This window comes from Eptesicus fuscus, chromosome 1 (genome assembly GCF_027574615.1).
Source record: "Eptesicus fuscus isolate TK198812 chromosome 1, DD_ASM_mEF_20220401, whole genome shotgun sequence".
NCBI lineage: Eukaryota > Metazoa > Chordata > Mammalia > Chiroptera > Vespertilionidae > Eptesicus > Eptesicus fuscus.
Window position 1 is genome coordinate 132,185,924 of NC_072473.1, and position 26,543 is coordinate 132,212,466.

Sequence of the window (26,543 nt, forward strand, 5' to 3'; positions counted from 1 at the left end):
TCGTTATTTAAACCTTGTCCCCAAAATAATACAGCTATGGGTCAAGCTCTGATACAAAAAAATAGATTTGTAATGAGTATCCTATGTTATATTGTCAAAGTTAAAATTTTCCTATAAATTTGACTTTTTAAGCCCTAGACACTTAAAAAGTCAAATTTATAGGAAAATTTTAACTTTGACAATATAACATATTGTCAGTTTGCTCAGTGGAAAGTGTCTTGGGTTCCATTCCAGTCAATGGCCCATACCTCTGTTGCAGGCTCAATCCTCGGCCCCAGGTCAGGGCACATGCAGGAGGCAACCAATCAATGTCTCTCTCTCACATCGATGTTTCCCTCTCTGTGTCTCTACCCCTCCTTTCCACTTCTCTAAAAAAAAAAATCAATGGAAAAGTTTCCTCCAGTGAGGATTAACAAAAATAAATTAGTTAATAAATATTATTTTTTAAGATTTTCTTCATTCACATGACATAATATCTTCTATATATACTAGAGGCCCGGTGCACGAAATTCGTGCACTCGGGGTGGAGGGTGTCTCCCAGCCTGGCCTGTGCCCTCTCACAGTGCAGGAGCCCCACAATCGATCGCCCCAAAGAGGTAGGCCCCGCCCACCCATCCGGGGCTTCTGGTTGGATTGTTCCTGGTGATCACGCCGCCATGGCGTGAGGGTGTGATGACCACATTGGCTTTATCCTACCTAATAAAATAGTAATATGCAAACTGACCGCACCTTCACTACGCCCAAGCCACGCCCACCATCCAAAGCCACACCCACCAGCCAATCAGGGCAAGCATGCAAATTACCCAACAAAGATGGCGGTTAATTTGCATACGCTGAGGGAGGGAGGAGTGAAGACTGAAGACCACTTAGAAGGAAGAGGGAGGAAAAGCAGAAAGCAAGGTGGCTGCCAGAGGGAAAGCCCAGTTGGGGCGGGGCGGGGCAGGGCGGAGCAGAGCAGGGCGGGCAGCAGTGGCGCGTGGATGCAGGCTCGGAGGCCGCAAGGGCGGCCGCAGCGGCCGCTTGCAGAATTCTTCCTGCAAATGGGCTACTAGTTAATAGGATAAAAGCCTAATATGCAAAGTGTCCCCTCGGGAGTTCACTCACTCACTATGACGTGCGCTGACCACCAGGGGGTGGCGCAGAATGAAGGAAGGCTCCGGCCAGCAGCTGGCAGCCGGGGAAGGCAGGCCCCGGCCGACAGCCGGAAAGCCCCGATCGGCCCTGATTGTCAGCCAGGCCTAGGGACCCTACCGGTGGACCTCTAGTCTTTAGATAAAACTTCACAATTCAAACTTAATTACTATAAAAGTCAATGGAAAACTTCCAGTTCCTTCTAAATGAAGTAGCTTCATTCCTCCCAGGTCCTCCCTCTAAAAATTAAAAATAAATCCTGGACATACTACAACAAACAAGCATAGTAAGTATCTGAAAGGTAGAAAAAAAAAGAGCACCATACTTCCTAAAGACATCAGGACTTGAGGAATGAAAAAGCAATGAAGTCCCTGCTTTTTAGTGCCTCCCACATTTCCCTAACAGGGTGCTGTTTCAGAAGCTCCCAATCCAGTAGCGTCAGCAGTCAAAGAGAAAAAAATCTCCAAGAAAAGACTTTCCTCCTAGCCAAAGGACTGGGGAAAGGGTAGCTTACCAACAGAAACCTTTTCAGCAATACCCACCACACTCCAGGCAAACATCAATGGAAAATCTGCATGTACAAGACACGTGAACTCTCCAGTTTCAGTAAGCAAAGCATGCAGCTAATCTTTATACCCTCTTCCCCTCAGCCAGAGCGAGGAGCAGACAGTGTGAATCCAAGTCCCCTACCAGAGTAGTGTTGGCAGGACAAAATGGGCAGCTGATCTTCTATCCCCCACATGGGGGTGCTCTAGTTCCCCTGTTAGGATAGCATGGATGAGGCTGAGTATGAAGCTGATCTTCCAGGCCCTGCAAAAGCTCCAATACCCCTGCTGGGTTAGTGACGAGGCTGAAAGAGGAACTGCTCTTTCATACCACACACCCAGTGGGTGCAAGTGGTATTCAGATTCACTCATTTAAGGTAGTGTCAGTAGGCTCAAGGACAAACTAGGCCTCCACCATCACCCAGCAGCAAAAAGACTTAACAAAGTTGTGTGAGGCAGGATTAGTCACTACTACACTTCAACACACACACACACACACACACTCCCAGTGTCAGCAGGAGCCAGTGAGGAGCTGAACCTGCATCCCAGCATCAACAAGACTGAACAAGGTGGTGTGAGTTGGAGCCAGTCAGCATTCCACCCTCCCCCATCCCTAATGTCACCAGGGCTGTGGCGAGCTGAACCTCTACACCCACCAGCAGTGAGACTGAGTGAAGCCAAGTTAGATGGAATAGCCCACAATCTGTTTCATCCCTTCTCTGGTGCTGGTGGTGTGCTGAGCTTCCACCACCTGGTACCTGACATCATGTCAGGGAAAGTGGTACCAAGTAGGGCGCTTCTGCCCCATCCTGCAGAAGCAGAGTGTGTGAATTAGCCCTTCACCTCTCCTGCTAGGGAAACTTATCTTACTCCCCCACCTCCAAAGGCAACCAAGTGGTATAAACTGGTACCCAAATTTTGCCAGGAAGATGTGAAAAACGGGGGGGGCGGGGGGGGGTGTCTGTGCTTGGATTCCATTAGTCAAGACAGTATGACTCAGTGCCCTACTTTTGCCAGGGTGGTTGCCAGTGAGAAGCTGAACATACATACCCACCCAGCCCTTGCACTACATCTCATCAAGGAGACTGCTTACTATAAAAAGGAATGAATGGGACCCAGTTTTCATAATGATATCTACATCCAAGGTACAACCAAAATTTACACTATACCAAATGCCAGAAAAGTACGAGGTGAATAAGAAAAAACAATCAATATATGCAACATGGAGATGAACCAGGTTTTTGATGAAATAACTGACAAAGACTTTAAAGCAGTCAACAGAAAATGCTTCAACAAGCAATACAACTGTCCTTGAAACAAATGGAAAATATCAGCAAAGTTATTTTAAAAGAACCAAATGGAAATGACAAGACGAAAAATACAATAACTAAAATAAAAATTCCCTGGATGGGCTCAACAGTACAATGGAAATGATAGACAATAGATTCCGTGAACAAATCAATAGACTTTAGTCAACCTATGAGAAAATAGGCAGAAAAACACAAAAGAGCTAAGATTCTTAACAGAGTCCCGAAAGAAGAGTGGGATTTTAAAAAGTATTCAAAGAAATGGTGCTTGAAAAATCCTAAAATTTGACAAAACACATTAACCCAGGGATAGAAAGCTGAGTGACCGCCAAACAAAACAACACTAAAGACATCCACACGAAGACATATTGTAATAACTTCTGAAAACTAAAGAGAAATTCTTGAAAGCAGCAGAATGAAAACGGTGCATTACTTATAGAGGAATACCAATTCAAATGACAGCAAATTTCTGATCTGAAACAACAGAGAACAGAAAGTAATAGCAACATTTTTCACATACTGAAAAGAACTATAAACTGTGAATTCTACACATGGCAAAAATACCCTTCAGAAATGATGGGAAATAATGACAATCTCGGAAAAACTAAGAAAACTTGTTGCTAGCAAAGCTACCTGAAAGAATGGCTTAAAAAGTTCTTTAAACAGAAAGGAAATGAAAGCAGAAGGCTGGGACTTCAGAAAGGATAAAAGAACGCTGGGATAGATAAAATTAAGGGTAAATATAACACATTGTTATAGTAAGCATGAGTTTCATAAATCATATTTGCAGGTTGAAGCAAAATTGATCACACTGTCTGACGTGGTGTTCAATATTATGCAGAGAAAATACTTAAAATTGTATTTTCATAGTAAAGAGGGAAAAAGAATTTAAATGGAAATGAAATTTCTATACTCCACTAGAAGTGGTAAAACATCCATACCAGAAGATGATGGTGATAAATTATATATGAATATTGCAATACCTAGAGCAAATACTAAGAAATCTACAGAAAGAAACATACTTAAAACACTACAAATCATCTCGAATCCCAAAAATATATCCAGATAACCCTTAGGGAGATAAAACAAGAAACAGAAGAATGAGAAACAGAGAAAACAAACAAAAAACAAGTAATAAAATAGCAGACTTAAACCCTAACATATCAATAATTACTCTAAATGTAAATACAGTCAAACTTCGTTTCTCGAACATCTCCCATCTCGAACAATTCGGTTCTCAACAAAGTTGTTCACACAAAAAATGTCTCGGTTAAACTTTGGTTCCTAAAACTAACAACCCTTTCAAGCTGATACCTCAGCATGACAAAAGGCGTCTCTCGGGCAACAAACAAAGGAGAGAATGCTTTGTTGCTGGCAAAATCAAAGATTAGCGCAATTTTAAAACATAAAGAGGCCGTCAAGAGTGCTATGGTTGCTGAGGGTGTGAAAGAGACAGGATCACAGACAACTGAAGAGGTAGAAAAACTGTTGTTGATTTAGAGAAATAAAAAGCAGTGAGCACTACGGAGGCAGTGATACGTGAGCAAGCAAAGATGCTGCATGCTGACCTGAAAGACACCCCTGGACCGAATGCTGAAAGTGAATCGTTTAAGGCTAGCAGGGGGTGGTTTGGTAAACTTAAGAAAATATGTGTTTATTTATAGATTAAACAGTGCATTAGACGTATGCTGCATATAAGAAAGGTTAAAATGGAATCATTTTGGTGTATGAAACTGGTTAATTCAATTTACATTATTTCTAATTGGGAAAAATTACTCAATTTTCGAACAAATAACTTCTCACACAGCCTTCCAGAACAAATTAAGTTCAAGAACCGAGGCTCCACTGTAGTCTAAATAACCAATTATAAGAGATTAGAAGTATAGATTTTTTAATGACCTAACAATATGCTGTCCACACACAAATAACATCACTTTGAATACAATGACATACGTAGACTGAAAGCCAAAGTATGAAAAAAATACATATCATTTAAATATTAATTATTTTTAAAAGCAAGAGTGGCTCCATTACTATCAGGTAAAGTGGACTTCAGAGCAAGTAAAACTACTAGTAATTAGTAAGACAGAGACATTACATAATGATCAACCCACCAGAAGATATGACAATACTAAATGTGTACACATTCAAATGATAAAGCCTCAAAATACAAGAAGCAAAAACTGATAGAGATAAAAAGAAAATAGACAAATCCACAATGATAGAGACTTGGCAACACCACATTCTTAACAACTGATAGAACTACTACCCAGAAAATCAGCAAGGCTACAAAAGAACTGTACTGCCGGTGTGGCTCAGTGCTTGAGAGTTGACCCATAAACCAAGGTCACTGGTTCCCTTTCCAGTCAGGACACATGCCAAGGTTTCAGGCTTGATCCCCAGTTGGGGGTGTGCAGGAGGCATCCAATCTATCCATCTCCTTTCCTCTCTCTAAAAATCAATAAAAAACTTTTTTTTAAAAAAAAGGATACGGAGGAACTGTCAACACAATCAACCAATAGGACCTGATTGGCATGTATACAACACTCCATGGAACAGCAGAATATACATTCTTTTCAAGCACCCATGGAACAGTCACAAAAACAGACCAAAATATAAGAGAATAAAAATTATACATGGTAAATTCCCTAGTCATAATGGAATCACGCTAAAAATCACTAACAATGAAAACAGGAAAATCTCCAAGTACTTAGAAACTGAACAACATACTACAATATTCCATGGATCAAAGAAGAAACTTAAAAATGCACAGAACAGTCCAGCCGCACGGCTCAGTGGTTGAGTGTTGACCTATGAACCAGGAGGTCACGGTTCAATTACTGTCAGGGCACATGCCTGTGGGTTGCAGGTTCGATCCCCAGTAGGGGGCATGTTGGAGGCAGCCAATCAATGATTCTCTCTCATCATTGATATTTCTATCTCTCTCTCCCTTCCTTTCTGAAATCAATTTTTAAAAAAAATTTTTAATGGCACAGAACCGAATGAAAATAAAAACAAAACATATAAGAATATGTGGGACACAGCCAAAGTAGTGCCGAAAGGTAAACGGATAGCAATAAATTTTTACATCAGAATAAAGGAAAGGTCTCAAATCAATAGTCCAAAAGACATGAACAAACACTTCACCAAAGACACTATACAGGTGGAAAATAAGGACATGATAGATGTCCAACATCATTAGCCATTAGAGAAATGCAAATTTAAATCGCAATAAACTATCACTATACACCTATCAGAATATCAAAAACAAAAAATAGTAGTAACATCAAATGCTGGCAAGGATGTGAAACTGGGAACACCTGCAAGAACTGCTGATGGAAATCTAAAATGGTAGAGTTGTTCTGGAACAGTTTAGCCTTTTTTTATAAAACTTAATGTATAGCTATCAGCAACTGCACTCTTGGGCATTTATTCCAGAGAAAATGCGTTCACAAAAATACCTGTACATAACTGTTCATAACAGCTTTATACACAACAGCCAAAAACTAGAAGTAACTCAGTTGTCTCTCTTCAATGCATAAATGGTTAAAGAAACTGTGGTAATTCCATACCACAGAATACTTCTCCACAATAAAAAGGAAAAAAACTAATACACACAACTCAGATTAATCTCCAGGGAGTTCAGCTAAGTGAAAAAGGGCAATCCCAAAAGGACACATACTGAATGACCTTATTTACATAACAGTCCTCAAAATCATAGAAATGTAGAACAGAACTGTGCATGAATAAGTGAGGGAATGAAGAGGTGGATATGGCTATAAAAGGGCAACGAGAGACACTTGTAATGGGAAAATTTTGTATCTTGATTGTATCAATGTCAATATCCTGGTTGTGATATCCTACTACAGTTTTGCAAGATCCTACGCTTGGGAGTAACTGGATAAATGGACACGAGATCTATTATGCCTGACAACTGCATGTGAGTCCACAATTATCTCAAAATAGTAAAAAAAAAAAAAAAAAAAAAAAAAAATTTAAAAGCCAATAGAAAAGAACTTCCTTGAAAACGGTACAGGGTGCAGTATATTATTAACTTATTTCATAACAGAACATCTTTATTTTCATTATAGATTGGCTGGTAGGGGAGCTAGAACAATAGTACTTTACTTTTTGGGGGGTCATTAACATTCAATAGAAAAGAACTTCCATTTTCAGAAATTATTCATGATATCTAATCTGTCATGTGATGTCCACTTCTGTAAGTACAACCAAATCCAATAAGCCAAAGAAACAGCCAAAGAAATACATCAGATTAGTCAGGACTCCAGCTTTTCCTTCAGATATTTAGAACCCAGCTAATTCTTTTCATAAAATCATGACTATTTAAGGATTGGATAATCTTTACAGATAACTTAACAATAAAAGTTATCCTTTGACGTCTGAACGCTGTTTACAACACCATGGCCAAGTTTGTCAATAAGCAAACTTGAACAACTTCAATGATAAGACCCACTTCATTTTATCTATCAAAAGAAGTTTATCTTTTAGGACTTATACTCTGAATCTACCCCACAAACTCCAAATCTTTAAGTGTTGGCTTATAATCCTATCTAATAATAGAGTAACATGTAAATTACCATCACTCGGCAATCGGCGGGAGGCTGGGGGGCGGGACTCGGGTGGCCTATCCGGCTATTGAGAGGCACGGATCCACTGCCACTGAGGAGGCCTGCCGCGGACACCCAGCTGCGCCTCTCAACGGCAGGGTAGCCAGGTGTCCGCGGCAGCCCCCCTCAGCGGCCGTTGTCCCGCCCCCTGCGCCTCTCAACAGCAGGGTAGCCCCCCTCAGCAGCCGCGGACCATCAAAAGTGGGGCACCAGGCCTTTCAGAAGCCTCCGCCGCCGGGAAAAGCGAAAGCGTGTAGGGGACCCTACACGTGCATGATTCAATCATGCACTGGGCCTCTAGTGAAAATATAATCATACATACATACACACACAGAGATCAAAATCCAACAATAAAAAGTTTACATTCAATAGATCAGAAGGTGCCTCAACTAATGCCAAGTGATTCTTCCTACTCTTAAGGGATCTAAGGGTCCTTATTCATCTTTGTTAACACCCAAATGCCCAGTGCCTAATAGTACATATTTATTCAATGTGACACTTATCAACTCACATCTGAGTATTCATTACCCTGTCATATGAGTTCCTAGCAAACAGGTGATTATACCCATCTTCTAGAATTAGAAATGTCAGATCTGACCTAAGAAATAACAATCCTAACTATAAGACAGAACCAGTTTGAAGAAGTCAAAACACTAACTATTAATAAATTGGCCAACTTTCAAATCAATCTAAGACTAACCGAATGGTTAATCATACTAGAATTAAAAAAAATAACTCAGTTATCTTATGTCCTACATTCATTAGGTTTCTGATCTTGAAGGCTTAAAATAAAAAAAAAAAATTATAATCTAAACCAAGTTCCACTGTGCCCTCTTTCTGAATCAAAATCTAAAATAATTGATTCAATACTAAAAATCCAAATGAACAGCCTCGTAAATTCTGGTGCTGATCACTTTGGAAACTCTTAATTCCCAGACCTTCATCTTAACAAATGGTGAAACTGGGGACAAGAATTATGCAAGGTGACGAAAGCAGGCAGCAGACCCTAAAATTCAGGTCCTTTAGTTTTCTCATCTGTTCTTCCCAATATATCACACAGCCTCCCAAACAAACCAGCCTTTTGAGCACCCAGGCTGAGAAAACACTGAAGCCTATTAACTATGTTAATGGCACATGTGCTTACAGCTATTTTTTCAAATTAGAGCAAAAAGTTCCCTAGGGATCAGTCCACATTCTCTTCCCCCTAACACCCTTACAACCAATAGAAGAACTTAAGAAAATAGGTGACGTGGTCATAGAAAACCAAAAAACGGTGTGGTAAAATCCATGCCAGCTAAGCCTAACCAATCCAGAGGCTCTAAAGCTTTTCTTTCTCCCTAACATACTCCTATCATTAACACCTCTACCCAAGAGTAAGTAAACTAAACTACATAACTGAAAATTATGGAGTCCACAGTTGGGTTAAAAAGTACACAGCTATGTTGACCCTCAAACAGTTAATGACCCCCCAAAAAGTAAAGTACTATTGTTCTAGCTCCCCTACCAGCCAATCTATAATGAAAATAAAGATGTTCTGCTATGAAATAAGTTAATAATACACTGCACCCTGTACCGTTTTCAAGGAATCAAGAATGCAAGTTTACCTATTTTACTTTCCTATAATAAAAACCAAGACTAAATCAAGAAGGTGAATGACTCCTGCAAATATAGGATATTACGTAGTATAAATTACTATGGCTACTTCTATAAACATTCAGGGAGTGAATTAAATTAGTATTCACATAGCCTGATAATTAGTCACATCAGTAAAACCAAAAAATTGGCCAATGTTTCCGATTGATACTTCACAGTATATAAAATTAAACAACTGCTATCTTAGGAAAACACATATGAACATACTTTCAATTAAGACTTTTGCATGTTGAAGAATTTCTACCTTCAATACCATGTATAAAGAGTACTAGAACCATGGTCGGCAAACTGCGGCTCGCCAGCCACATGCGGCTCTTTGGCCCCTTGAGTGTGGCTCTTCCACAAAATACCACGGCCTGGGCGAGTCTATTTTGAAGAAGTGGCGTTAGAAGAAGTTTAAAAAATGTGGCTCTCAAAAGAAATTTCAATCGTTGTACTGTTGATATTTGGATCTGTTGACTGAGTTTGCCGACCACTGTACTAGAACATCAAAATAACTTAAAAATCACCAAAACCAATTCCCTCACCAACATCTCACTACCTAAATAACAGAACAACTCTCAAACCCAAGACAATTCAATATAAAAAGTACTAATATTTTCATGTAGCAAGCAGTAACACCAGCAAAGCATTTTAAAAACTTGTATACAGTATAATCTCATTTGTTTCGTTAAAAAAAAAATACAACGGCATATACTTATATATGTGTTGAAATAGGAAGTTAGCCAATAAAGCTTCTATTAGTGACTACCTGAGAATAGGAACTAAATTACTGGGAGTTGGTGTGGGAGGGAGATTTTCTTTTCTCTAGACTAGAACATCCTTTATGTAACTTTACAATTTTGTGCTATGCATAAGTACACCATACCTACTCAAAAAAACTTCATGAAGGTATTTAAAAAGTCAAAGATAGGATCATAGCTGCCATTAGGATGTTGGCAATGAGGATAGAGAGAAAAACAGATTTGAGATTTAAGATGCAGAAATTACAAGATATCTTGACTATTAGGACTTGATAAGTTAAGAAAAAGAGGAGTCAAGAATGACTCCCAAGGTTTCTGGCAAGCGTAGTGGTAACTGCCATTTACTACGATAAGGAATGTCAGAGGCAATGATAAACTCAGTTTACATATATTCAGCTTAAGGTGCCTTCAAAATACCCAAAGTAACCAAGTGGTGAACAAGCATACATGCAAGTTGGGAGCAGAGTAAGTAAAGAAGACCTAGAACAAAATCTCCTTGCAAAGACTAAGATGTGATCAGAGAGAGAAAACCAAAGTAGTGAGATGTTATGAAAGCCAAAAAAGACCTTTTCAAAAGATTTCAAATTTGCTTCTCTCCCCCCCCCCCCAATTCCTAAACTACAGCCTTAATTTAAACCTAATTGTCTTTTCCAAGATGATAATAACATGTATTGTATAGTAAACACCGTCCATGCAAGGCCCAATGTCAGGAACTTTTATATACTTTTTCTTAACATAAAATGCAACAGCCTGCCAGAAATCTATTACCACTTTCATTTTACAGATGAGAAAACTGAGCTTCTGAATGATGAAATAATCTGCCCAAGTATCACAAATCTAGTAAATGGCAAAAGCAGATTTCTACTCTAAAATCCATGTGTTGCTACCTATCCATCAATACTTCATAACTAGGTTCCTTTCCCCTCCACTTTATCCTTCTCACTATAGCCACTAATATTCCCATAAAACCTACTTCTGGTCATGTCACTTGCCCTGATTAGAGTTGAATTCAATGACTCCCCAAAACATTCTATGGCCCTGACCAATTTAGCTCAGTGGATAGAGCGTCGGCCTGCGGACTGGAGGGTCCCAGGTTCGATTCCGGCCAAGGGCATGTGCCTTGGTTCCGGGCACACCCAGTGGGAGGTGTGCAGGAGGCGGCTGATCGATGTTTCTCTCCCATTGATGTTTCTAACTCTCTATCCCTCTCCCTTCCTCTCTGCAAAAAAATCAATAAAATATATATTTTTTAAAAAAACACATTCTATGGCCCACAGTGATGGGGCCTTCTTCACAAGCTGCTCGGTTACCTCCTCTCACACCCTACACTCTGCCCACACTAAAGTAATCACAATTCCTCAAACACCCATTAACTTCATACCTGTAACTCTGTCCTTTATCCGCTTGCTACACTTCTCATGTTTGATAAGCAAGACAAAATGTTACATCTTTGTACAGTTCCCCTCACCCACTTCCTCCAGTCAACGTTACTTTCCAAATATTGGAAATTGTGTAAATTACCCATAATCAAAAGTTTTTAAATGTTTTAGCTGCTCCATCTTTAAGAGCTCACAGCACATTGCATATGCCTTAATTAGTGTATTTATTGTACCATATGATCATTCAGTCTGTCCATCTCACTCCAGAATACAGTGGCAAAGGCTAGGTCTTACTTGTTGCCCCAGAACTTGACACAGTCCCTCACTCACAGCAGTTCAACAAACGTTTCACAAATCAATCAAGCAAAGCAAGAGCTTTTATAGCTCTCACTCTGATACTTGAAATTAAAAAAACAAAACAAACCTAAAACATGTTTTATTTTGTTTTAAATGTTTTTATTGATTTTACAGAGAAGGGAGAGAGAGATAGAAACATCGATGAGAGAAACATCAACATCAATTAGCTGCCTGTCTTCCACTGTTCTAAATTAAAATAAGTTAGATGTCCTTACATAATACTGTGTTGTTTTTTTGTTTGTTTGTTTTGTCATTGCGGTTAATCCTCACATGAGGATATTTTTCCATTAATTTTTAGAGAGTGGAAGGGATGGGGGGGGGGGCCGCGGGAGGGGGGCGGGACATCAACATATCGCAGTGAGAGAGAGAGAGAACGATTGGTTGCCTCCCATGTGCACTCTGACAGGGCCAGGGATCCAATTTACAATCTATGTATGTGCTCTTGACAGGGAATTGAACCCGTGACCCTTTGGTGCTCAGGCTGGCGCTCTATCCACTGAACACCACCGGCCAGGGCCATAATACTCTTAACTATAACAAAACCCAACCTTCTTCCTGAGAATGTACTTAGTACCGTTGGTTTATTCTAATGCAGACAAAATACAACCACAGACAAAACTACAAGAATACATTCACAACAGAATGACACCAACAGTTTTTAGTAAGGTAGAGAAGCAGAGAAAAGATAGAATAAAATAGGTAATAATAATAAAAAGCTTGTAGAAGAAAGTGGCAAATGGCCCACAAATTACTGAGAAACCTGAAACTAAATAAGGGATTACTCCCACTCTTCCAGGTTATAATTCTTAATTGGGTCCCAAATGTCAGCCTGGGCCAAATCAGGCCCAAAAGTAAAGTCATCAATGAAATAGATGCTACTAAAGATCAAAATGAAGGAGTACAGTGATAACTAAAATGCAAAGAAATACGATATAATAAAGATACATCTCTACTTCATTCACTCCTATCTCCACTGAAGGACTATCAAGTTCAGCAATATCCCAACTTGACAAGTCCTTTACAGTTATCTGTAACTATATACACATTAGTATAAAATCCGTCTGTAGTCAAACAAAATATAATTATGATGTACTCACTATCAGTGTACTTATTGCATGATTTTTTTAAGTAATACATGTCTATAGTTTAAAAAAAAACAAACAAGCAGCACAGAAATCTATGAAGTATAAAGTTTGAAATCTCCTCCCCTCCTCCTCACTGGAAAGGGTTTTGTACTCCAAGATGCCCATTATTTACTTCTTGAGTATCCTTCCAAAACTGTCCGAGAATTTAAATTGACTCATGAACACTCATTCAAGAATCCCTAGAACCCATAACAAAAATAAATATTACTATAAAATGAGATCAGAGAGGGACAGAACATAGCACATCATCCTGTGAATATCTAAAAGCTAAAGTAAAAGCTAGCTTTAAACCATGTTTTCCTAAAAAAAAAAAAAAAAAAAAAAAAGATTTCCTACTAATATCGAAATCAAGAAACATCACCTCCAAAAAACACAATCAAGAAACAATCCTCACCCTATCAATAAGAGCCAATTTGGAGCAGAACTTGAAAACTCACACCTTAAAACTGCCCAAAGAGTAAACTAAAAGAATAAACTAATTAACAGAAAATGGATCCACCTCTAGCATTACCCATCCAGGGAAAGATGGTCCAAATCACAGGAGTCCCCAGGCCTGAGGAACTAGCAGTTGGGTCTTTTTTGTCTCTGCTGGGTGTGGTGTTCAAAGTGCATAATTGGTTAAAACAATATACCTGGATAAATGGAACAGGCTGTTTGTAAATTAAGCCAGCCCAGAAACCATTCTGCAGTATCTCACAAATGTGAACACCCCCCCCCATTTAACTCACAAGTGTACTGTAAAAATGTAATGAAATAATTTAGTTTTAAATGTCTGACACAGAACATGTTACATGATCTAAATTCTTATTAAATGTTTTAAGGGGAGAAAAATACATCAGAATACAGTGGGTCTCAAGTGCTTTAGTTCATTTTAGCCTAGCCGCTACCAGTTCACTTTTAAAGTCAATTCTAAAATTCTAATCATCTAATTCTAGTTAACTTTTGAAATTCCCACATCAGGAATATACCGTCCGGGAATAGTTAAATCTAAAAATGAGAGACTCTAGGATATGAGCCAGAATGGCACTCTGCAAATGCAATGCTTCTTTTACCTTTATCTCAGGCAGCCCTGGAATATAGTAGGTAGCATATGGGGTGTTAGAAGTTTTCATCAGGGAAATAAATGATGTTCAAGTTATTGAGGCTTGGCAGAAATAATGTAAAGACACCTCCACCTTTGCAGTAACAGGGTCTAAGAATCAACAAACCGAGGGATCCTAAAACTCTCCAGAGTGCACGTGTAGTCGAGGAGTCCCATTCAGCCCTGTGTTCCACCAGTGCCATGGTCGGCAAACTGCGGCTCGCGAGCCACATGTGGCTCTTTGGCCCCTTGAGTGTGGCTCTTCCACAAAATACCACGGCCTGGGCGAGTCTATGTTGAAGAAGTGGCGTTAGAAGAAGTTTAAAAAATGTGGCTCTCAAAAGAAATTTCAATCGCTGTACTGTTGATATTTGGCTCTGTTGACTAATGAGTTTGCTGACCACTGCACCAGTGCTTTTGTACATGCTTGCTAATCATGTTTTTATGAGTGGCAAAAAAATAGGCCTTCTAACTGGTAACTTGTTAAGTTGACCTTTTCATCAACTTTCAGGATACTTCACCACTGGTACTTCTGTCACTGATATTCCTATGTTTGTCATCCTTATACTTATCACACCCTTCCTAGGGAACTGTGTTTTCAATGCAGATGAGGAATATCTGTGTTGCCTTCATATTCCCTGCATACAAGACCTGCACTTAGTGTACATTCAAATATTTGTTGCTCTAATTTATACTGTCAACAAATTACAAGCCAATATGGAAAACTGATACAATTATATGTGCAGCTTCAGTCTGAGTACAGAAGACTGTCAATTATGCATTCATTAAATAAACTCCATTAATTAACTAGTCTACAAATAAATACATGTGGGCCTTAAATAACATAACCACCATTTCAATTCTTAGACAATCTGGTGGGTGTTTTTGTAACATAAATTAGCTCTCTGGATACCACATTTCAAAAATATTATAAATAATGCAGTGTTATCAGTCATTAACATCAGTTTCAAAGAGCTCAAGGCATTACAATGAGGGTCAAAGTAAACTTACCAAAAACCTTTTCAAACCTGCAAAATAATACTGGTACTATATAAATAAAAACTAAATGTTACATAATCGAGTCAAAAAAAGATTTTTTACTCTGTAGCTAGCCAAGCACTCAACTTTCATATTGGTTTAGAGTCACTCCACTTAACCACCTAAGTCACAAAAACTCATCTCTCAGGCAGTTTTTCTGAACAACTTAAAATATCTAGAGGTGAGAGTCAAATGTTCCCTAATCATTTCAATTTGTAATTAATCCTACAGAAAGAACTATCCAGAGAAAAAGAAAGCCAGAACTTAAAAAAGTATCTGTGTGTGTGTGTGTGTGTGTGTGTGTGTGTGTTTGTTTGTGTTTATACTAGAGGCCCGGTGCACAGATTCATGCACATTGAAAGTAAATTAATTAGAAGGTGGCGGGAGGGGTAGGACTGGACGAGAGGGGCCGGACACACCCTGGAGCCAACCTCCCCAGTTCCTCCCCTGCCAGGGCTTCAAAGGGTGTCTGTGGAGTGAGTGGGGTCCCTCGGCCTGGCCTGCAAGGATTGGGACAAAACCAGCTCTCCAACATCCCCCCCCACCCCCCAGCTCTCTGACATCCCCCAGGGGGTCCTGGAGTATGAGAGGGCACTCTGCAAAGTTGCTGTTGCTCGGCAGCTCCTGTGTTGAGCATCTGCCCCCTGGTGGTCATTGCACATCATACCTACAGGCCGACTGGCCGGTCGCTTAGGCTTTTATATATAGATTCGTTCCTGCAGCTCTAATTTGTGTGCCCAGATATGCAAACATTTTCTGTAATCTCTTATTACCAGGGATGTATCAAAATTTTAGCAAATGTGTACTAACTGCATGAGACTCTGTCCAGGTAAACAACTATGATTATAACTGCTTAGAAGACAACTTTCCAAACTAGAAAATACTTTTTAAAACTCATCCACTTAGCCGAAACCGGTTTGGCTCAGTGGATAGAGCATCGGCCTGCGGACTGAAGGGTCCCAGGTTCGATTCCAGTCAAGGGCATGTACCTTGGTTGCGGGCACATCCCCAGTAGGGGGTGTGCAAGAGGCAGCTGATCGATGTTTCTAACTTTCCCTCTCTCTCTTCCTCTCTGTAAAAAAATCAATAAAATATATTTTAAAAAATAATAATAAAAAAAATAAAAATAAAACTTATCAAATTAAAGACCTAACTTTCAAACACAAAGCATGACATTCTGTTGTTACTTTCATAACCCAAACACTAACTTTCTTTAGCACTGGAAATAAATATATCCCTTTAAATACCAGTAATCAAAAAAACACACATAATAAAGAATAATTTTAAACATCAATAATCCAAATATTATAATTTTTTAAAAGCCACCTCTAGAACTGACCTAATAATTTTCCCATATCATTTACATGCAAACATAAAAATAACTTCAAAATGGGCTATGTATTTTATTTATTTATATAAAATATATTTTTTATTGATTTTTTAAAGAGAGGAAGGGAGAGGGGGATAGAAAGTCAGAGACATCGATCAGCTGCCTCCTGCACACCCCCTACTGGAGATGTGCCCACAACCAAAGTACATGCCCCTGACTGGAATCGAAGCCAGGACCCTTCAGTCTACAGGCCGACACTATCCACTGAGCCAAACCAGCCAGGGCTGAACAACTATGTATTTTAGCAATACTTCCCTGACACACATAAGATTCCCCAGCCCTGATGGGTGAAAACGGTGAAGGGTTAAGAAATAAAAATTGCCAGTTATAAAAATAGTCACAGAGATGTAAATTACAGCATAAAGAATAAAGTTAATAGTATTTGATAACTATATATGGTGCCAGATGAATAATAGACTTATCAAAGTGCTCACTTCATAAGATTTTTAATGTCTAATCACTATGTTGTACACCTGAAACTAATACAATATTGTGTTGTCAAATGTAAGTGAAAAATAAATTTAAAAAATTTTTAATTATAGTAAAATAAAGCCATAATGGCATTTAAAAATATTCCCCAGGCATTTAGCATATTATTGCCATAAATATGCTCTATACTATTACCATATTTATTCTCTTACCATATTTATGCTATGTATTACTCGATATTATACTTTAACTCAAACCCTTATCCAACAGAAAACCCAGTTTTCAAATAATACTTAAAAAATGATCATAGTTAATTTGTTAAATATTTCCATTCTTAAATACTTTTGAGTAACTCCACTGTAATGTAAAAAAGAATTTGAATCTTGAATTACTATATTGCCAAAAGATTAATGGTCAGCATTAGTTTAAAGAGCAAAGTGGTCAGAATCATGTTGTATTTCAAGAACTCTGATTAAGCAACCACTCACTGTTTATAATCTTTTAAAAATACTTTTAAAATATTAGTACAAAAATAATATGCTGTATTACTAACTTATTTTTTAACCCAAAACCCTAAGCAGTATATATAAAATGGCAAATGTAAAAACAAAAATTCTTACAATCAATGACTTTAATATAAACGAATCTTGCAAAATATTCAGAGACTAAGAAAAATCAGCAGTTTGGATAAAGTATCCTCACATCTAGAAAAGGAACACACAAATTCAGGGGCAAATAAGAGACACTTACTTATTAAAGGTTTTAAACTTTCCAAAGCTTTTAAGTCAAGCATTATCTTTTTTTTAAACCTACAAATTTGAATTTAAAAACTTGAAAGATGATCCAATAATATACATAGGAATAAGAATTTTTTAAAACAAGTAGTAATAGCTAAGTTTCTGTCAGAAAGAAAAAACAGTTATACAAGGTGCAGACTAAATTTGTCTGGGGAGGGAGGTAATGACAAAAATCCTAGCTAAAAAGAGAATTGTGGGAGTTATTCAATTCCATTATTTGACCTCGGCTAAGTAGCCTGAACCTACCCTGACAAAGAAAAGCCAACTCTTGTTTTTAATACTTCCAGAGAATAAAAATTCTGAAACCAACATAGTTCAACATGCCACAAAAACAAAACAAAAAAACAAAACAAAAAAACTGTTTCTCAGGACTGTTCAAAAGATGGACGAAACTAAATAATTCAACACTTCCTATAGGACTCCAGCTCATTCAGTCTATTCAGAATCCAACTCAAACACATGCTGCAAAGGTTATATAATGTCAAGCTTTACATTACACATTTCACTGGTGTATTCAAGCTCACAGAGAAGCTGCAAGCACAGACTCTAGAATGTTTTATTTTAATACTAAGGCTAATGAATCTTGACCAAAATAGGTAGGACCTCACAAGCACCGAGTCTGAACTAATGAATATTTTTTTCGTTAGCTCAACAAAATACCTAGTAGTTCGTCAAATTACCCAGTATTTTATGAAGCCTTCGTTCTTCCCCAAAAGATAATGAAGCTTTGCAAGTTTCTCATTTTTAAGATGTCACTGTATTCGAACACCAAGGAAGTAACACACACATTCACAAAAAAATATTAGAAAATGTTCAGTTCTTTAAAACTTAAATTCAATAGTGCATAATAACTTCAAGGTTCAGTATTACAATCTGAAATCCAATGTAACGCACCATCCATCTAAATGTGAGCATTCTGAGACACGCAATCTTCAACTAGCATTTTACACATCAGCCACATAAAACATCAGATCCATTTATTTCTTCATTACTGTAACCAAAAGCAACCGATTTGGCCAAACTTTTCCAAATGAATTACCTTTGCAAACAATTATTGCAACCCTCTATCAGACCGGCATTATTCACTCCAAAATAAAACAATGCTCCTTAAATTTAAATTACTCTGTTTAATCTTTTGGAGTGACAACTTCGACAGTTAGCCAAGTATTTTTAAATAAAATATTTTAAATACTCAGATTGAAAAAAATTTTCCAAGGCTTAAATCACTGATGCTTAAAATCATTTCAGAGCTAGTCAGTATTCATTTTTCCAGCGATAATGAAGCCAATTAATACCTACACAGCCAGTTTAATTCAAGTTATCTGTATGGGTCAAAGGAACTGGACTTACTGAAAAGGATTATTTCTGTTTAGCTTTCCGATCACTGTGACTGAAACCCTTTATATGTAGTTACTTCGAAACAAAAACAAAAGCATAATTACAGATCAAAGCAATCAGTGACTCTCCTGAACCAAACTACAGACAAAAATTCCGGACAACTAAATAACATTTTTTTTAAAAAAACCCTCAAGAATAAAACGCTGGGCTTTGGCCATTTCCAACTTTCTTGTCCATTGCAACAATAAAGCTAAGTGTCAAATGCAAAGGCACGGGTTTCAGCTGGGAAACGAAATGTTTAATGGCAAGCCCTCTCTCACACGCTCCCAAGTTTCACGGTCCCGATTAAGAAGAAAGACCACAGATATCATTTCCATCAGGTTTTGCTCAGGAGAGGCAAACTGATGCGGGCAGATGCGGGCAGATGCGGGCTCCACAGCCTTTGTTCGGCAGCTTAGGGAAGGTTAACGAAATGTGCCACAGGTTGATAAGCATTTCCCAGGCTTATGCATGTTGCCTCCAAGCTTGAGAAAGGCGCAAGAATTCTACATGCAAATCACCTTGGATCGTTTGTATGGAAGATCACCGGGCTACACACTCCGAAGGAGAGGCCTATTCATCGCTACTATTTATTTCCATGTTTACCTCGCCTCCCTCCCCTAAACCACCCCCCCCCCCTTCACTTTCTCCTCCCACCCTGTCCCGCCATCTTGGGCCGATAGGAGCAGCCATTACTTAACTAAATGACAGTGCCAACAACTTTGCACACAAATAAACAGAAGCTGCACCCCGAACTCCCCCGCCCCCCCCTCCTCCGACCTCCCCTGTCAGACACGCAGGAAACCAGGTTCCGGGAAGAAAACACGTTCAGGGAGAACTGCAGGATTCCGAGAGCAGAAAGGGCCAAAAAGTAAACAAGTCACCTAACTTCAGGTAGAACACAGAGCAATCGAGATGCATGTCAGCCGCCCCGTGCGAACTCCTCGCCGCCCCGAACTACGTGCAACTTCCCCCTTCTGGAAGCGGGGCGACCAGCAAGCCCAGAGCCCCTGCTGGCCGGCGGATACCCCGAAACAGCCCACCTGCAGGGAAGGAGTAAACACCAGGGAGGCGAGGGAGTGGGAAATCGGGGGGGAACGGGCACGCATTCACGATCCCTGGACCCTAGCGGACCCCTCGGGGACCGGCGGGCTGAGCCCCGCAAAAGCTGGAGGAGCGGCAGTTCTGCCGACCCACTCCGGCTCGGCCCCGAAGCGCTACGATCTCCGCTCCTCCAGCTCCAAGCGGAGGGCGATTTCGCCGGGGAGCCGGCGAGGTATCCGGGGAGCGGAGGCAGGAAATAGTTGCCCGGAAGCCCCTCGGCCCTCGCTCGCCGCACAATGAGCGCCGGCCCGGCCCGGCCCCGGGGCGAGCGGGGCGAGCGGGGCGCCGGCCCCCGAGAGCGGGTCCGCGCTCCGGCCCGCGGCTGCCTTACCTTGCCCAGCAGGGCCTTCGTCCTGGCGCCATCTTCATGAAACCTCACGAACCCGAACAGGCGGCTGCGGGAGAGACACACGCGGCTCGTTAAGAGCTCCGGGAGAGCCAGCGACCCGCCCCGGCCCGAGCCCGAGGCCCCGCCGGCGGCCACCGCACGGAAAGCGCCCAGCCGAGGTGCCCGCCCCGCCGCCGCCAGAGGCGAGCCGCGCTCCGGCCGCCCCGGAGAGCGGCGCCGGCCCGTCCGGGGCCGACCCGGCGGCTGACCGCGGCCCGTACCTGTCCAGTCCGCCGAGCGCCTCCCTCTCCTCGGCTGTCAGGCTGGGGGACGCCTCCTCGCTCTCGCCGCTCGCTTTTCCCGCCGCCATTTTCTTTTCCTCATCACCGAAAGCGGCGGCGGCGGCGGCGGCGGCGGTAGCGAGCGACACTCCGCAGGATTTCATGGAAACGCGGCGAATTCCCAACTCCAACGCCGACACCCCCCCGGGCCGGGGCCCGCAACGACGCCCCCAATCTCCGCGCGGGACCGGCACACCAACTTTATCGCCGCCTCCTCCTCCGCCGCGGGCGGCAGCGACGAGAAATCCCAACGCGGCGGCGGTGAAGGCGGCGGCGGCAGGGGCTGCGGAGCCCCCGGGTCGGCGGCAGCAGCGGCGGCTCGGCTGTGGGGTCACATCGCGGGAGCGGGCGAGGGGCAGCCACGGGCGAGGACGGCGGGAGCGGCCGGAGCGCACGGGGCTGGGGGCACAGGAGGGATTTGTTGGAGACACAAACTTCCCCGGCACCAGCACAAAGTTGTTGTAATTGTGTCACACAGCGAACCCCACGCCGCCGTCGTGACCCCCCCCTCCTTGCCCGGCCAGGACCGCCAATCGCGTGGGCCCGCTCGCCTCACGTGACCTTTGTTGACGCACGTCAGCCGCGGCTCCACTCAACTTGCTAGCGGCCCGAGCCCCGCCCGCCGAGGCCGCCGTCGACGGGGAGCGGGACGCACGACCGTTCTGGCTTCTGATTGGCTCCTGTGCCCGTCTGTCAGGGGGAAGGGCTGGCCGCCAGAGGGAGCAGCAGTTAGGTTGTGCTCGTTAAATACACTGGGGCAGAGAATGGAGGGTCTGGGCCGTGTCACCTCGGGAGCGGCGCCGGGCTCCAGAGGGGACCTGGGGGGCGAGGGGGGTGAGCGGCGGGGAAGGGCGAGGTCCGGCACCGCCCGCGGAGGGCGCGAGCCTGGAGCCGGGACGCCTTGGATCGCCTTTACCCGGGAGCTCGGGGATGGGCCCAGCCCGCGGCTCCAGCAGCCCCGCGCGCCGTGAGTCCCGGGTCCCCCAGGGTCTGGTAAGGGTCCCGGAGCGCGGCCCCTGACCTTCGCCCTCCGCAGAAGGCATCCACTTCTGGCCCCGCTGGAAATCAGGGCCTCCGCGAGGAGCGGCTGCGGGGCTCCTGCCCGCGGCTCGGGTGCCGCCCTGGGCCAGGCCCACGCTCTCGGCCCCGCTACTCTCACTCGCGCCGAAAGTGAAGGGGGAAAGGCTTCCTGATCCCCGGCCGGAGGGAATGAAGGGTCACCCCCCCCAGACCACGGTCCCCCACCGCCGAAGGGCTGCTGGCGGCACTCTGGGGGTCCGATTTGCTGGCTACCTGCGTTTGGTCTGTAGTTCGTTCCGGTGTTGGAAGAAAAAGCAATGCCGAAAACTTGTTCAGCGGGACCTCCAGAATGTGGCTTTCTGTTGCTGTGATCTCAGTGGGGCCTGCATGGAAGAGTTGGGGCTACTGGTGGACGGGCCTGAGGGAAAACAGAATTAAGATCCTCATCATAGTTTGCAACCCAGAAAAGCCTTTGCCATCACCCCAACATGCCTTAGACAACAGTACCACTTTCTTGTTCTGACCGTGTCTCCGATACAAATGAAAATTCACTACTAGTCCGGCTTTCAGTCCATAGTGTGATCAGGAGAAAAAGCAAACATGCCTTCCATCCATTACTCTTTGCAAGACATTTAATAAGATCTGTCTCATATAATAGATCTGTACCCGGGCACACCTCTTGTCTTCAGGGAAAGGAAAATACTAATTAGTGGGCATGAATTTATCAACACGGACTCATAAATTTTCAGTAATATAACCCATACAGAATATATCTTTAACTTAGATTTCAAAATAAAAGGAAGAGAATTCAATGCTGACTCAGTTATCCTCGCAGTATTCAGTGAGAAGCTATGGAAATCCCAACTGACTTTTGCACACGGACACAGTTTTAAATTGTTCCCCAGTGACTAGTAACTAGACTAACAAACTGTAGTTTTATATGGATTATATTTCATGTTTAATTACTTTCTCTGAAACACCTCTTCCATTCGTTATGGTATTCCATTGTATTTGAATGAGTATAGAGGGCTGAGTATCTTCTCCAGCTAAATTAACACATGCATTGTTAATTTGTCACAAATAATGACCTTCAAAGCCAGGGAGATTTTGACAGCACTCTCTCCCCTCACCACACACACACACACACACACACACACACACAGACTTGCACAACCAGAGATACAAATTCTACTATTGAGCAAGTTACTTCCCTCTAAGCCAGAACAACTAGATATCCCTCCTCCATCATGAAGTATGAGACAATCTTTATACAGTAACAAGTCCTAGCACTGTACTTTCTTAGATATCAAATAGTTTATACCCCAGCCAGCATGGCTCAGTGGTTGAGCATCAACCTATGAACCAGGAGGTCACAGTTCGATTCCCGGTCAGGCCATATTCGGGGTTGCGGGCTCAATCCCCAGTGTGGGGTGTGCAGGAGGCAGCCGATCCGTGATTCTCTCTCATTGATGTTTCTCTCTCCCTCTCTGAAATCAATAAAGATATATTTTTTTAAAAGTTTATTATCTATCAAATAAATGCACTTAAGTAGGTATGAAGGTTTAGGTCCTCACTGGAGAGAGAAATGGGATAAATGATTTTATAATTATTTCTATGAAAAGTGAATCTGAAAACCCATATAAGTAGGCAGAGTGGTTGAATCAAAGGATTGTGGTTTGTGGAATCATACAGGTCTAAGTTCGTATCCTAACTCTACCACTTGAGAGCTGAGTGACTTTCAACAAGTTAGTCTACTTTGAGCTGCAGTTCCCTCATCTGTTAAAAAGAAAATATACCCACTTGACAGCACTATTTTGAAATTAAATGCTATAAGTAAAGTGCCAGACATATAATGCATTCAAAGACCTTAAGAAAAGAGGAAGGTTGGAGTTTTTCAAATCTTAGCTTTCTCATTCTGCCATATAAATGTATCAATCACCACTCTACCAATCACGTCCTCTATCTCTCCCCAACCGCTGCATGAGTCCAACACTTAGGTGGTCCTAATCTACTTTTTGTGGGGGGGCATATAACCCAACATTGTTACATCTCTCCTTTATTGTAAAATTAAACCTTTTATCACCTGGCACTGATTCTTGTTTCATAATTCTAACTTCATGCCCTAGGAACTGGGGAGAGCCATTTGAATTTACCAAGTTGATTAGTATATGCACTGATAAATCAATATTTTAAAATTATATAAAATTTGTATCATGCTGAGTGGTATGGATTAAATAGTGCAGGGACTAATTAGTACATAATTTGTAACCCTATTCTGTTAATACTTATGTAAGTACCATCAATATCAGAGAAGCAGCCCATTCAATTACTGGAAAATAAATTTAACTTCCTTTTAAACAACTAAATACTTAACCTGAAGCATGTAGGAATATGTAGTTCATTTATAATGTTCGTACCACATAAACCTATACAGATAATAAAAGTCACATAATAGAGTCATGATTTATCTAGTCTTATTGTTAGGTCTGATCAAATAATTGAATCGGTGACCCTAACACTTACCCTTTTATATTAGGGTTAAAAATAAGTTTTAAAAAGTGGACTAAGCTCTTCCCATACTTACTAGTGTCTTCAAGATTGTCCAGTTGAGCGGAAACCGGTTTGGCTCAGTGGATAGAGCATTGGCCTGCGGACTGAAAGGTCCCAGGTTCGATTCCGGTCAAGGGCATGTACCTTGGTTGCAGGCACATCCCCAGTGGGGGGTGTGCAAGAGGCAGCTGATCGATGTTTCTAGCTCTCTATCCCTCTCTCTTCCTCTCTGTGAAAAATCAATAAAAATATATTTTTAAAATAAATAAAAAAAAAAGATTGTCCAGTTGATGTCCAAACACGTTGATGTTAAAATAAATATAGGGTAAGGGTTAGTGGGGAGACAGCCAAATACAGAGTTTCCATTATTACAAACACTTCCGTTGTTCAAATAGTTTTGGGACTTAGGAAGAAGTCAAGACACCCACACCCACCTGGAGCCTGGACTTCCACCCTCACCAGGCTACATGTAATGAGGCACTTCAAATCCCCACCGCACCACCACCATACTGAGGAGCCTGGACTTCCACCCTCACCCGTGATGAGGCGTCACACCCCCTTCTTGCTGAGTTGGCCTCAGAGGAGGCCTAGTGGAGAGTCAGGACATTCATTGCTGCCCAGCGGTAACCAGGCCACCACTTGGTGTGGGAACAATGTGGGGAGCAGTAATGAGGCACTCCTACACCTCCCAGCCAGGGTGGTATCCATGGAGGCCTAAACCCATCCACACCCAGCAGTAACAAGGAGACCCTCGCCCTCCACCCGGGTCAGCTGAGGATGGGTGGGGAACCTGGACTTCCACCTAGCAGTAACAAAGCAATGCTTTCCCTCTCCCCATCAGTGATGTCAGAAAGGGCTGGAACACAAGACTTAGATAAGATCCTGAGTCTCATAACATAATCCCCAAAATGTCCAGATCTCAATAAAAAAATCACTCATACGAAGAATCAGAATAATCACAAATTGATTTAGAAAAGACAACAGATGCAAACACTAAGGTGAATCAGATGTTCAAATTATCTGACGAGGATAATTTAAAGCAGTCATTATAAAAGTGTTTTCCATGAGCGATTATAAACCCATTTGAAACTAATGAAAACCTAGAAAGTCTCAGCAGAGAAATAGGAAGTTTCAGAAAATAATCCATATACAAAGAAGAACCAAGTGGAAATTTTAGAACTAAAAAATACTAGTACAATATTCAAAATTAAAAACTCAGTGTCTGGGCTCAACATCAGAATGGAAGGAATAGAGGAAAGAATCAGTGAACTTCCAGACAGAACAATAGAATGTACCCAATCTGAACAGAAAATAAATAAGATAATGATCAGAGCCTCGGGGATCTGTGGGACTATAACAAAAGATATAACACTTGTGTTATCAGGGTTGCAGAAGGAAAGGGCCCAAAAAGTATGCAAAGAAGTAATGGCTGAAAACTTCCCAAACTCACATGGTCCCTGTCCTAAACTCTTAAGAGAGCTATATAAATAAATTCTATACTACAATACAGAGCAATTGATGAGTGCTATAAGCTTTGCCCAAATTTCTGTGGATGCTCATAAAAGAAACATCTTTTTTTTTTTTTTTTTTTTTTTTCAGAGAGGACGGGAGAAGGAGAGAGAGATGGAAACATCAATGAGAGAGAGAATCATTGGTTGGTTGCCTCCTGCCTGCCCCACCCTGGGGATCAAGCCTGCAACCTGGGTATGTGCCTTGTCTGGGAATCCAACCGTGACTTCCTGGTTCATAGGTCAATGCTCAACCACTGAGCCATGCTGGTTGGGCAAAAGAGGCATCTTTATCAGCTAGAGCAACCAGATAGAGCTCCTAAAGAATAGAAGATGAATTGGTAGGAACTGGAGGGTGAATGTAGGGGTGTGTGTGTTCTAGGCAGGGGCAGTAACACATCTGCAAAAGCTCAGAAGCCTAAGGATAGAGAGTTCTGGTAAATTCAAGAAGTTGAGTATGGCTGTGACCAAAAGGGAAGGGAAGGATTGGGAGTTGAAAGTGGGAGAATTAGGCAGTACCATGAAGAGCATAGGAAGGCATGCTAAGAAGCATACCAATGGCTATACTGACTTTGGGCATGGAAATAATAACTGCAGGGTTGCTATGATGTTAGTGCTGCTGCTTTAAACAGATTTCCTTTCACCTGGGGTCAGCAGCTGGCACCAAGCTCAATAAATATTGGCTAGCTGAC

General features: G+C 41.8%; 1 protein-coding gene across 3 annotated transcripts in view; it reads right to left on the reverse strand.

Annotated features, from left to right (window-relative positions):
• KDM6A (lysine demethylase 6A) overlaps window positions 1-21,237 on the reverse strand; it is a 156,919-nt gene extending 135,682 nt beyond the window's left edge. For 2 of the 3 annotated variants that reach the window (XM_008153015.3, XM_008153012.3), the window contains exons 1-2: window positions 20,714-20,942; window positions 20,436-20,499 (exon numbers count right to left, since the gene is read on the reverse strand). In XM_008153015.3, coding sequence (XP_008151237.1) covers window positions 20,436-20,499; window positions 20,714-20,877 — 228 coding nt within the window. In that variant the 5' untranslated portion in view covers window positions 20,878-20,942. Of the gene's footprint in view, window positions 1-20,435; window positions 20,500-20,713 lie in introns of all 3 variants that reach the window. The other variant, XM_054714329.1, reaches the window with a different exon arrangement.
• Between the last annotated feature and the right edge of the window lie 5,306 nt (window positions 21,238-26,543).